Source organism: Pelobates fuscus, chromosome 11, assembly GCF_036172605.1.
Source record: "Pelobates fuscus isolate aPelFus1 chromosome 11, aPelFus1.pri, whole genome shotgun sequence".
NCBI classification, from domain to species: Eukaryota; Metazoa; Chordata; class Amphibia; order Anura; family Pelobatidae; genus Pelobates; species Pelobates fuscus.
In genome coordinates, this window is record NC_086327.1 from 120158523 (window position 1) to 120172927 (window position 14405).

At 45.4% G+C, this 14405-nt stretch overlaps 1 protein-coding gene across 1 annotated transcript in view; it reads left to right on the forward strand.

The window, feature by feature from the left end:
• Positions 1-13063: 13063 nt before the first annotated feature.
• LOC134576969 (nicotinamide N-methyltransferase-like) overlaps positions 13064-14405 on the forward strand; it is a 36118-nt gene continuing 34776 nt past the window's right edge. Inside the window, exon 1 of the mRNA XM_063435625.1 lies at positions 13064-13214. Within this exon, the coding sequence (XP_063291695.1) occupies positions 13064-13214 (151 nt within the window). The remainder of the gene's footprint in view (positions 13215-14405) is intronic.

Consider the following 14405-nt stretch of genomic DNA (forward strand, 5'->3'; position numbering starts at 1 on the left):
CATTTTTAGCTGCTGCTGGGCCGAACACCTGACCCACATAGTAGCCGGACTAGACCGGATTAGGGAGGCCGGACTGACCCTAAAGCCCAGTAAGTGCCATATAGGAATGGCAGAAGTTCAATGCTTAGGGCACAGAGTCGGGAGCCTGCTACAGAAACCAGAACCCGCTAAAATAGAGGCAGTCGCCAAGTAGCCAACCCCCCGCACTAAAACCCAGGTCCTCGCATTCCTGGGTATCGCAGGGTACTACAGGAAATTCGTAGCTAATTACAGCACCCTTGCTAAACCTCTCACGGATCTAACACATAAAAACCTCCCCAAGATAGTAGTATGGGCCCCAGAGTGTGAACAGACCTTCCAACAGCTCAAGACGGTGCTCATTAAATCACCTGTACTTTCTGCTCCTGATCCAACTATACGCTTTCTCATCCATACAGACGCTTCTATGTTTGGATTGGGAGCAGTACTGAGCCAAGTCGGAGCAGATGGCGGCGAGCAACCCGGGGCTTATCTAAGCCGGAAACTTTTACCCAGGGAAGTAGATACACTGCCATTGAAAAGGAGTGCCTGGCGGTGGTGTGTGCCCTCAAAAAGCTGCAACCTTACTTGTATGGACAACCGTTTACCTTACAGATCACAACCCATTGGTGTGGCTGAACAGGGTGTCAGGAGACAATGCCAGGCTGTTGCGCTGGAGTTTGGTGCTACAGCCTTTTGACTTTACAATTAACTATCGCCCTGGGAAGCAAAATGGCAATGCTGATGGGTTATCCAGACAAACAGACCTTGAACAGTGATCTGTGAGTACTCCTCCAGACAACCCAAAGCCGATTCTGACCTGCTTAAGGACGTCCTGTAAACCTGGGTACTTATGCACAAAGCGTTGTACGATCAGATAACACACATGTGCCATGCACGGCACATGTGTCAACTTGCCCAAATTCAATGCCACCAACAAATTTCTTCCGTTGTCACAAACCACTTTGCCGATTTCCAGTTGGTGCGGAGTCAGCCACTTTTCCATCTGTGCGTTCAGGGCGGACAGGAGTGCTGGTCCGGTGTGACTCTCTGCTTTCAGGCAAGTCAACTCCAAGACGGCGTGACACTGCCGTATCTGGGATGTGGAATAGTACCTGGGGAGCTGGGGGGGGGTGCCGTTGATGTGGAGCAAGACGCAGCAGCAGAAGAGGACTCAGCCGAGGAGGTTATGGAAGAGGATGGAGTAGGAGGAGTAGAGGAGGTGGCAGCAGGCCTGCCTGCAAGTCGTGGCGGTGTCACCAACTCCTCTGCAGAGCCACGCATTCCATGCAAGGCAGCCGTCAGCAGGTTTACCCAATGCGCAGTGTAGGTGATATACCTGCCCTGACCATGCTTTGCAGACCAGGTATCAGTGGTCAGATGGACCCTTGCCCCAACACTGTGTGCCAGACATGCCATTACTTCCTTTTGCACAGTCGAGTACAGGTTGGGGATTGCCTTTTGTGCAAAGAAATTTTGGCCGGGTACCTTCAACTGCGGTGTCCCAATAGCTACAACTTTTTTGAACGCCTCAGATTCCACCAGCTTGTATGGTAAAAGCTGGCGGGCTAATAGTTCAGACAAGTCAGGGGTCAGAAGCCGGGCAAGGGGGTGACTTTCTGACGCTTGCAGACAACTATCTGCTATTCAATGTATAACAGTGAAAAAAGTTTTGGGGTTTTTAAATGCAATCTATTGTGACACCAGATAAGCGTGGCACTGTGCAGTGGCAGAGGTTGGCAGAGTACACGCTGGAGGCCTGACACCCGCTTGAAGACAAATAACTGCTATTCAATCTATAACAGTGAAAAAAATTTTTTGGTTTTAAAATGCAATCTATTGTGACACCAGATAAGAGTGGCAATATGCATTGGCAGAGGTTGGCAGAGTACACACTGAAGGCCTGACACACCCGCTTGAAGACAACTAACTGCTATTCAATCTATAACAGTGAAAAAACTTTTTTTCTTTTTAAAGGCACGCTATTGTGACACCAGATATGAGTGGCAAAGTGGACTGGCAGAGGTTGGCAGAGTACACGCTGAAGGCCTGACACTCACTTGAAGGACACTGACTGCTATTAGCTTACAGTGAAAAACATATTTTCTTTTTAAAGGCACACTATTGTCACACCAGATATGAGTGGCAAAGTTGACTGGCAGAGGTTGGCAGAGTACACGTTGAAGGCCTGACACACCCGCTTGAAGACAACTGACTGCTATTCAATCTATAACAGTGAAAACACTTTTTTTCTTTTTAAAGGCACGCTATTGTGACACCAGATATGAGTGGCAAAGTGGACTGGCAGAGGTTGGCAGAGTACACGCTGAAGGCCTGACACTCGCTTGAAGGACACTGACTGCAATTAGCTTACAGTGAAAAACTTTTGTCTTTTTTAAAGGCACGCTATTGTCACACCAGATATGAGTGGCAAAGTGGACTGGCAGAGGTTGGCAGAGTACACGCTGAAGGCCTGACACACCAGCTTGAAGGACACTGACTGCTATTAGCTTACAGTGAAAAACTTTTTTTCTTTTTAAAGGCACGCTATAGTGACACCAGATATGAGTGGCAAAGTGGACTGGCAGAGGTTGGCAGAGTACACGCTGAAGGCCTGACACTCACTTGAAGGACACTGACTGCTATTAGCTTACAGTGAAAAACATATTTTCTTTTTAAAGGCACACTATTGTCACACCAGATATGAGTGGCAAAGTGGACTGGCAGAGGTTGGCAGAGTACACGCTGAAGGCCTGACACACCCGCTTGAAGACAACTGACTGCTATTCATTCTATAACAGTGAAAACACTTTTTTTCTTTTTAAAGGCACGCTATTGTGACACCAGATATGAGTGGCAAAGTGGACTGGCAGAGGTTGGCAGAGTACACGCTGAAGGCCTGACACTCGCTTGAAGGACACTGACTGCAATTAGCTTACAGTGAAAAACTTTTTTCTTTTTTAAAGGCACGCTATTGTCACACCAGATATGAGTGGCAAAGTGGACTGGCAGAGGTTGGCAGAGTACACGCTGAAGGCCTGACACACCAGCTTGAAGGACACTGACTGCTATTAGCTTACAGTGAAAAACTTTTTTTCTTTTTAAAGGCACGCTATTGTCACACCAGATATGAGTGGCAAAGTGGACTGGCAGAGGTTGGCAGAGTACACGCTGAAGGCCTGACACACCAGCTTGAAGGACACTGACTGCTATTAGCTTACAGTGAAAAACTTTTTTTCTTTTTAAAGGCAAGCTATTGTCACACCAGATATGAGTGGCAAAGTGGACTGGCAGAGGTTGGCAGAGTTCACCAGCTTGAAGGCCTAACACACCAGCTTGAAGGACACTGACTGCTAGTAGCTTACAGTGAAAAACTTTTTTTATTTTTATAATATTTAGTTTTTATTGAAGGTTTTCAAAATTTTTGATTCCAGTACATAGTTGGGTTACATAACATCATAAACAATACTATGCAATGTACGGTTTGGGTAATACAGTGGTTATCAACGTAATACAATGTTCATGTCTGTTTTTGGTTACACTCTAGCTTTCCATTAACTTGCACTGTGGTTCACAGTTGTTTCCTTCGATAAGATACTGGTAAAATGAAAAATTAACTCAACAAATGTATGTACACAAACAAATTTTCAGACGACCACGGAGTTTCTTCCCTAGCGTTGTTACACATTTTGTTTCCAGTTGTGGCATAAACGACCCATCCCTGTACCAGGCCTTCATTCGATACCTCTTATGTCCCTCGGGACGTCCTGCATTTGTACCACCTATTCCAAACCTCCCATACCTCCCTAAATTCCTCTGTTGATTTAGCTGACTCAGTGGACATTTTTTCATAGATATAGAATTGTTGGACCTTATCTATTAGTTGTTGTTTATTTGGGCACTTGTGTGATTTCCAATTAAAGGCTATTAGGTGTCTGGCGGCCATGAGGATTATGCCCACTAGTTGGGTATGATTCCGGCAGAGGCTATCAGGGAATCGCAGTAACAGACATGATGCCATGTCCATAGGGAAGTTAGTAATTGCGAGTTCAGTTAGTAGGTTTTGGACGTCCCCCCAGAGCGGTTGTATCCCCCCACATTTCCACCATATGTGTGGTAAAGACCCTTCGGCTATGCCGCATCTCCAGCATGTGGCTGGGACTTCTGGGTATATTTTATGTAACCTATCGGGAGTCATGTACCATCTATAAAGTAATTTGCGGTGCGCTTCAATATGGGAGTAACACCTGGTCCATTTTTTGATACCATTAAGGGCTATAAGCCATTCATCTTCAGGTAGCTTACTTCCCATCTCTGATTCCCAATGTTGTTTGCATGTCATTGGTTTCTGCGGGGCTAGTTCCAGCAGTGCTTTATAGCAAAGTGAGAGGGCTTTGGGTTTCGTGGGGGCAGTCCAACACCTGTGAGGTATTAATCTAGCTGCAATCGTAGTGGCAATTGGAGAGGGCGTTATCGTCTGAACGTGGGCTGTGATAGTATGTTTCAATTGCAAGTAGGGGAAGATATCCTTTTCTGGGATTCCCCATTTTGTTGTATATCGGGGAAGTCCATTATTTGGTGACCTTTACATATTTTATGGATTTGGGATATGCCTAACCGTGTCCATCTAGCTAAGGGGATTGTGGGGTTCACTGCCTGAAGTGCGATTAGGGGGGCTTCTGGATGGAAGAGCTTCTTCCAGCCTAGAGAGGACATATATAGATCCCATATTCTGATCGATGCTTTTGTAGTAGGGTAGAGATCTACTTTAGGGTTTCTTAGGGAGCGTGGTGTCCACATGTAACTGGTGAGAGAAGTGTGTTGAATTTGGTCTTGTTCCATATCTACCCATTGTGTTGTTCCCCTTTGAGCGTGAAGGTGGATGTTCGTAGCAAGTATAGAGGCCTTGTAATAGAGTGCAATATTAGGCAGTCCTACTCCTCCCTTATTTGTTGTTTGTTGTAAAAGGCTCAGGGGTAGTCTGGATCTCTTGCCTCCCCAAACGAAGGAACTACAAGTGGCCTGCAGTGTTTTAAAGAGTACTGTCGGGACATCTATTGTGAGCATGCGGAAGATATACAATAACCTCGGTAGGAGCATCATCTTATAGGCATTTACACGGCCTAACCATGACATTTTTGCGTTCTTCCATTTATGCAATTCTGTGTTACACATATGTAGGAGGGGTTTGTAGTTGAGTTTTATGATATTGCTAATAGAGGTGGCGATTTTAACACCTAAATATGTTATGGAGGACGACCTCCAGTCAAGGTCAAACGACCTTTTAAGCGCAGTGACGACCAGATTTGGTAGGTTAATCGGTAAGGCTTGTGTTTTGTCTTTGTTTAGGCGGTAATAGGAGACTGTACCGAAGTCATTCAGTAGTGCTAGCAGTTGGGGAAGTGATTGTTCAGGGTGTGAGATAGTAACGAAGATGTCATCTGCGAACATCGCTAGACAGTATTCCTTGTCATTTAGTTTGATGCCGGATATGGAGTGGTGTTGTCTTATCTTCCAAGCTAATGGTTCTAGGGAGAGTATGTACAGTAGGGGGGACAATGGGCATCCTTGACGTGTCCCATTTGTTATGTGGAATATTCGCGATAGGAAGCCTCCATGAGAGACCCTAGCGCTGGGTTTCGCGTATAGCGCCATTATCCCTTTGATAACCCCCTCTGGGAACTTATATAAGCGTAGTACCTCCGTCATGTATTGCCAGTTTAGCCTATCGAAGGCCTTTTCGGCGTCCAACGCCAGAAAAAGACCTCCGAGTTGTCCCTTTTCCATTCCCGCTATGATATTTAGTACTTTCCTTGAATTGTCGGAGCCCTGTCTACCCCTTACGAATCCCGATTGGTCATTGTGCACTAATTTTTGCAGGAGCGGTGCCAGTCGTTCGCTAAACAGTTTAGCGTAAATTTTGGCGTCGCTATTAAGCAGTGAAATAGGCCTGAAGTTTTTACATTGGTCTTTGCTTTTGCCTGGTTTAGGAAGCGTGGATACATGTGCCATTGTCACCTCTGCAGGCAATGACCCCTCTTCTCTGCAGTGATTGAATATTGCCTGGAGAGGTTGAATTAACGTGGGTAGGAAAGTACGATAATATATATTAGATAGGCCATCCGGGCCTGGGGACTTATGTGGCGGGAGTGTGGAGACCACCGAAGTGATCTCTTCTAATGTGAAGGGCTTAGCAAGCTGTTCTGCATCTGTAATAGACAGTGTCGGGAGGTTTACGTCTGATAAGAAGGAGTCAATGTCTGTCTTGGTGGGGTGGATGGTCTGTCGGTCATCTTTTAGGTTGTAAAGTTTTTCATAATAATGTGCAAATTCGTCTACTATTCCTTGTGGGTTCAGGATGGTGATACCTTTGGTGTTTTTTATGGATGCGATCTTAGAGCTAGCAGCCCTCTGTTTTAATTGGGCGGCCAGCTTGGCCCCAGCTTTATTGCCTGCTGCAAAAAAGCCATGTTTGTGCCTGCGCGTGAGAAAGGTCGTTTTTGCTAGTTCCAGATCTCGTAATTGTGATTGTAATGATAATAGTTTAGCGTGGGTGGTTGCTGTGGGAGAGTGTTTGTTGGAGTGTGTTAGGGTGGTTAGTTCGGAAAGTACGGCCGTATATGCTGCCAGCCTCTTTTTTTTTGCAAAGCTAGCATGTTTTATTAAACAGCCTCTTATGAAGGCTTTGTGTGCCAACCAGATTTGGGGGAGAGGAGAGTCTGGGGTCTTGTTTTCTTGGAAGTAAAACTGTAAGTCCTGCTCTATTTGTTTGACAACTTCAGGATCAGTTAGTAGTCGCTCATTTAGTCTCCAGTTAGCTTTTCCCGTGATTGGGAATTGTTCTCTGAGGTGTAACGAAATTGGGGCGTGATCGGACCAAGTGACTAGTCCTATATCAGTGTGTTCTACTTTCATAAGGGAAGAAGAATGTAAAAGGAATCTGTCAATTCTTGAGTAGCTATTATGGGCTGCGGTGTGGCACGTATAGTCTCTTTCCGTGGGATGATTAATTCGCCACGGGTCTACGAGGTTGTGTGCATTCAGTTTGTTGCGGATGAGCGCGGTCAGTTTGGCCCTGTTCTTTAGTGTTTGTGCGGTCAGGTTCGTGCCTCCCGAGGAGTCCAATTCGCTATCTAACAAAAAGTTCGTGTCACCCCCTATGATCACTTCCCCTAGTGAATGAGCAGACATCAATCCCATCAAAACATCAACAAAATCACCTTGATTGACATTAGGACCATATACATTAATAATAGTGTACACATTATTATTCAAGGAGCATTGTAGGATAAGGTAGCGACCCTGTTTATCCCCTATTTTGCGTATTAAGGAGAAGGCCACCTCTTTACTGATTAGTATAGATACTCCTCTCTTTTTCGCAGAGTAGCAGGAGTGGAAGTCTATGGGGTAGTGCGGGGAATTAAATCTTGGCCTTTTACTCCATAGAAAATGGGTTTCTTGGTACAGCATTACGTGGGCACCCAGTGACTTGGCTTCGCGTAAGGCTAGGCGGCGTTTATGAGGGGAATTCAGCCCTTTAGCATTTAGGGAACATATTTTGAGTGCCATCTATGTGGCGGGGTTGGTTGTGGCTAGATCTGGTAGCTGGTGCGACTTTTTTAGGCGTTCAAACCCCAAATTATGGGGCCAGCTGGTAGCAGCGGTATGGGAGTTATTATCCGTGGGTCTGTATATGAAAGAAATAATATGCAAAGGGGAAAAGAAATCACTAAAACATTGGGACCTTAGGTCAACTATGTACATTTTTCCGTTCACTGCACCCTGATAGCGCAGTGTCAGTTATAACGGGTTCTCTAGTGGCTCTGAGTTGCAGCCACTTGGGGGCGGTTAGAGAAAATTAGATATCAGGTTTAACAACAACAAAGGTTAAGACGGTTGTTAAGAGTTGTAGGTTGACTCTCGACAGGTGCGAGTAATCTAAAAGTCCGGCATGATATAAGAAGGAAAGGATACGTATAAGTACAGTTTATGTATACGACCTGTCCATTATATATGTAGTACAGTCCATGTGCATTCAGGTGTCTTGGGTCTTCTTGTGGTATCTGTGTGAGCTCGTGGAGCTCGTGGAGCGTGGCCTTTTCTGCCACTCGTTGTGGAGTTTGCTTGTAGATCCGATGTCTGTGGATCGGAGGTGGGCCTCGGGGATAGGGATGTTCCAGTCGTGCAACTGTTTCGAGCCCGAGTCTGGGTCGAGGATCTGGTGTTCGATGCCATTGCGCTTGACCAATAGTTTAGTCGGAAAGCCCCATTTGTATTGCACCTCTGCTGCTCGTAGGGCCGCTGTAATGTGCGCAAAGGAGCGCCTTTTGACCATGGTAGCAGAGGATAGATCAATGAACAGTTTAATTTGGGAGAATTGCTCCGGAGGTTGTGTCTGGCGTCTGGATGCTTGCATTATGCGCTCTTTTGTGGTAAAATAGTGGATGCGCGTAATAACATCTCTCGGTACCGTTGTCGGTAGGTGTTTCGGCTTGGGGAGACGGTGTGTTCTGTCTAAGATCAGGTCTCCATCAGTTAGAGTAGGGACATAAGCCTTAAAGAGGTCTTGCACATATTGGGACAATTCCTGGGAGTTGACAGATTCTGGTATTCCCCGAATCCGAATATTGTTACGACGGTCCCTATCTTCGTGGTCTGCAATTTTAGCCTCTAGGCGTTGAACTTTGTCATAGAGTGCCGTGTGGGCTTCAGAGAGACCATTATGTGCGTCAATTATGTCGTCTGCCTGTTCCTCCAGGCGGGCTGTCCTTTCGCCCAGTGCATGTATGTCTGCTCTGATTTCTGCTGCGACTTGTTGTAAGTCTGCTTTAATGGAGCCTTGAAAGCCTGAGAGCATGTCATGTATGGAGGCATTGGTGACCGGAGTGTGCATGTTGTCTGTGGTGTGATCAGACTCACCCATTGCTGCACACGTGGTTGGTGTCTGGTGCCGGCCGGCGCCATTTTGGTCCTCTGCTCCGGTCTTCGGTGATGTTGCTGCTTGTAATTGAAGCGTTTTCTGCCGGAATTTTTTGGTAATTTTGGTGGACATGATGTAGTGAAGGTGTACCGTCTTTTTGTGCTCGGTTGCCGGTCTAAACACGCTGTATTTTCTCGCTGTTGCACCCGTCGGCGGGAGAGCTCCGTGCTCAGGCGACTGCTCTCATGCGCCGCCAAGCCACGCCCCAACTTTTTTTTTATTTTTAAAGGCACGCTATTGTCACACCAGATATGAGTGGCAAAGTGGACTGGCAGATGTTGGCAGAGTACACGCTGAAGGCCTGTCACTCGCTTGAAGGACACTGACTGCTATCAGCTTACAGTGAAAAACTGTGAATTTTTTTTCTTTTTAAAGGCAAGCTATTGTGACACCAGATATGAGTGGTGGCACTGGGCAGATGCAGATGCTCTCAGACAATAAATGTAGTTCTGCATGGTGCTCTTTAGCTTATTGGGGCTAACCAGATTCTCAAGCATCCAGTGGGACCAGTAGCAAACCAAAACTACTGCCAGTTCAGCCGCTGTGGCTGCACTGGGGCCCGCATGCTTATGGGGACCTGTGCACTAAGGGCCACCCAATGGTAAAATTGTTTCGAGCTGCTGTGGTTATTAATTTTCAAATCAATTACTCTAAGCTTCCTATCATATATGCCTCATCTAATTACTATACTCTTCTATGTATGCACTTCTGAGTCAAATTTATATTTTAGTGGATATTCCTATTTTTTTATAGGGTGGCTCAGTTCTCACCTGAAATAAAGGCTGCCTTCCAGTCATACTATACAAGCCTATACAATCCTAATCTTTCCAGTCATACTGTGATCCCCAAAGACGGCAAAGATCCAACTTGCTGTACCATTTACAGGTCAATATTCTTGCTGAATTCAGATTTAAAGCTCTTTTTCAAAACCCTAGCACTTCATCTTAGTAAGGTGCTGCCCGATCTGGTGCATCCAGATCAGGTGTGATTTGTGTCTGGTAGAGAGGCAAGGGGCAATACAAGTTGAGTCCTTAATATTATGCATGCGGCACAATCTTCAGTCCATGAGATCTATCTCCTCTTGAATGGAGATCTGGCCTCTCCGAATGCCTCAAATATCTGAGGATTTGATTGTCTAGAGATCTTGGGAATCTTTACAATGACAATTTCCTTCCAATACTATGGACACTAACTATAGACATGACCAGATGGTCGAGTCAATGAATGTTTTGTTTTGGTATGATAATTGCCATAAAAATTAGCTTGCTGCCCAGGTTATTACCTGCAGGTTTTACCAACACTCATGACCTGGTAGGAGTGATCTCCCCATCTGATATCTGAAATTCCAGAGCACGTGATTGGGTATATTTGCGGCAGTGGTGGTGTACCACGACCGCTCTAAAACCCCACAGACTTAATCGCCTGAACAGGTTACGCTACTTTGATATTCAAGTCCAGACATACTACATGTCCACACCAGGCAAGCACCATATCCATTTGGATTTCATCCAATTTTAGAGTATCTGTTCCTCCCAATCCCATAGGACTGGTATATCGATATTATATAGTAAAAACCAAAGAAAAAAAGTTACCTGCGCTCTTTCCACATGCCTATGTAAAAAATACCCCTTTCTGTCTTATTAGAGATATTTTTACCAGAAGCTCAAGGAAGCAAGGCAAATGGTTAGCGTTAGGACCCACCTAAGAGGTCTGCCTTCACGTGGCAGGTGGGCATACCCTCTCATGGCCATTGGAGGTAACTAAAACCCTCCATTTGTTTAAAAATGCATAGGGATGTAGAAAGAGCGCAGGTAACTTTTTTCTTTGGTTTTTACTACATGTATTTTGGCTGGTGTGTACTATGGTAGTTGCTGCCGCCCAAGAGGAATGGGAGTTAGAGCGCAGGACTTGTTTCTTTGTATTTATATCGATATTATATGCCATGCTGATCACTATCACTAGGGAGCCCACAATTTTTTTTTACTAAGTGAGTGCAGGAATTAGGCGTTTCACTTTTAGACCAACAGTGGGGGAAAAAAAATGGAAATTGAAAATGGAAAGATTTGGAGTATGTTGTCTAGGTTTAGGTTTCCTCTATGAACGCATGAAATTGTTTACTTAGCATATATTTTATGTACAGTTGTACTTCTTTAAAACCAAACGAAAATCTTAAAAAAACAAAAGTCCCTGCTAACCCTTATGTCGTTAGATACCGTATTTATCGGCGTATAACACGCACCAGCGTATAACACGCACCTCATTTTTAGAAAGAAATTCCAGGAAATCCCCCCCCCCATAGTATTTCCCCCCCCCTCATCCCATAGTATTCCCCCCTCATCCCATAGTGTCCCCCCCTCCCATAGTATTCTCCCCCCCCTCCCCTCCCATAGTATTCTCCCCCCCTCCCCTCCCATAGTATTCTCCCCCCCATCCCCTCCCCTCCCATAGTATTCTCCCCCCATCCCCTCCCCTCTCATAGTATTCTCCCCCCTCCCCTCCCATAGCATTCTCCCCCCTCCCCTCCCATAGTATTCTCCCCCCCATCCCCTCCCCTCCCATAGTATTCTCCCCCCTCCCCTCCCATAGTATTCTCCCCCCATCCCCTCCCATAGTATTCTCCCCCCCCATCCCCTCCCCTCCCATAGTATTCTCCCCCCCTCCCCTCCCATAGTATTCTCCCCCCATCCCCTCCCCTCCCATAGTATTCTCCCCCCCATCCCCTCCCCTCCCATAGTATTCTCCCCCCCATCCCCTCCCCTCCAATAGTATTCTCCCCCCCTCCCCTCCCATAGTATTCTCCCCCCCTCCCCTCCCCTAGTATTCTCCCCCCTCCCCTCCCATAGTATTCTCCCCCCCTGACCTCCCATAGTATTCTCCCCCCATCCCCTCCCCTCCCATAGTATTCTCCCCCCTCCCCTCCCCTCCCATAGTATTCTCCCCCCCTCCCCTCCCCTCCCCTCCCATAGTATTCTCCCCCCTCCCCTCCCATAGTATTCTCCCCCCCTCCCCTCCCATAGTATTCTCCCCCCCTCCCCTCCCCTCCCCTCCCATAGTATTCTCCCCCCTCCCCTCCCCTCCCATAGTATTCTCCCCCTCCCCTCCCATTCTCCCCCCTCCCATAGTATTCTCCCCCCCTCCCCTCCCATAGTGTACTTCCTCCCCCTCCCCTCCCCTCCCCTCCCATAGTGTACTTCCCAACCCCTCCCCCCCCTCCCCTCCCATAGTGTACTTCCCAACCCCTCCCCCCCTCCCCTCCCATAGTGTACTTCCCACCCCCCTCCCCCCCTCCCCTCCCCTCCCATAGTGTACTTCCCCTCCCCTCTCATAGTGTACTTCCCCCCCCCCTCCCCTCCCATCCCATAGTGTACTTCCCCTCCCCTCTCATAGTGTACTTCCCCCCCCTCCCCTCCCATAGTGTACTTCCCCTCCCATAATTACTTACCTGTCCTGAAGCGTGGGCCGGCTTCACAGCTTGCACCGCGGTACAGGAACTTTAATTTCATGTTCCGGTTTCCGGAATTTCATGTGCACACTTCCTTTCAGTCCCGCCGGAAACCGGAACATGAAATTAAAGTTCCTGTACCGCGGTGCAAGCTGTGAAGCCGGCCCACGCTTCAGGACAGGTAAGTAATTATGGGATATCGGCGTATAACACGCACCCACGATTTTTCCCCTATTTTCAGGGGGAAAAAGTGCGTGTTATACGCCGATAAATACGGTATTTGCGAATAACAGAAACAATCTGAATTGTGCATACGCGCTATTTGAAACCAAATTCTGTATAAATTGTGCAAACTGAATTTAGATTATAACTGTGTCCACGGTTCATGGATTGCTATCCTACTACCACACATTACATGCAATTAGTAATGATAGCGAAGAGGAGCAATTTAAAAGGGACACTTTAGCTTGCTGTAGTGCTTTATGTGTGAAGAGTGTTTACGGTCAACCTCTAGTCCTTTATCCTAGTTGGCAGTTTTAGTTGCTAAATCTTTTATAAAAACAGAGGAACACACCATAATCTGGAATGATTTCTGCAAATGTGAACTGAGAACAGACAGGGACATGGATACACGAGTCTCTGGACCAGAGACTTTCATAAAGAAATTTAATCCAAAAGAGTATTATGATTCATACTATGCATTAGACGAAGGAGCAATGCTAGAAGAGAGGACAGATTTTATATTAAGGAATCTTCATGAAATCTTCTCTTCAGGTAATCTACTAGACTGTGAATAATATTTGATTAAAACAATTTTAACAGATAAAAAGTGAATGTGATTTAAAAAAAAGAAACTAAAAAACAAAAAAAATAGATTGCTTTGTACTTTTTTTTCTGAATCTATTTACTACCAAGGATTCTCTCTATATTTGCCTTATAAATATAGTTTGCTACTTGATATATTTCCTAGACCAGAAGTGGCCAAAAGTTAGCTCATCATATGTAATGGAACTATAATTCATATGGTAGTTTGTCAGTCTTTAAATATGAAGTATCTTCAGAAGGATATTGATACTTTGGAGAGAGTTCAGAGAAGGGCTACTAAACTGGTTCATGGATTGCAGGATAAAACTTACCAGGAAAGGTTAAAGGATCTTAACATGTATAGCTTGGAGGAAAGACGAGACAGGGGGATATGATAGAAACATTTAAATACATAAAGGGAATCAACACAGTAAAGGAGGAGACTATATTTAAAAAAAGAAAAACTACCACAACAAGAGAACATAGTCTTAAATTAGAAGGGCAAAGGTTTAAAAATAATATCAGGAAGTATTACTTTACTGAGAGGGTAGTGGATACATGGAATAGCCTTCCAGCTGATGCGGTAGAGGTTAAAACAGTGAGGGAGTTTAAGCATGCATGGGATAGGTATAAGGCTATCCTAACTATAAGATAAGGCCAGGGACTAATGAAAGTATTTAGAAAATTGGGCAGACTAGATGGGCTGAATGGTTCTTATCTGCCGTCACATTCTATGAAGATCATCACAACAGTTGTAGTTTTGCACTCCTGTATTGACTGACTTTTTGGCAATTTGTGATGTAGAATGTCCTAATGTTTAAGCCTTATGATTTTTGGAGTTATTCACTAAAATGAGCATTGCCGAGAACTTTTTGAATGCTCATCATGAATTTCCAACTTAAGGCTAAATCTCCCAAACAAGAAGCACAGCTGACTTGGAGAATGTATTCATTTTGACTATGTTTTTCTTAAATTTGAAATTAACTTTCAATTCATTTTGAACTCTTTGTTAGCTTTGTTATTTGTCACAGTAAGTTCTAAGAAGTTTTTCCTGAGTTTGCATCAATGCAAATACATTTGTAAGATTTTTTTATAATATATTATTTTCAAAACAGCCCCAAGAATTAAGCAAACAGTTTGTCCTTCCAAAACACTTCGTGG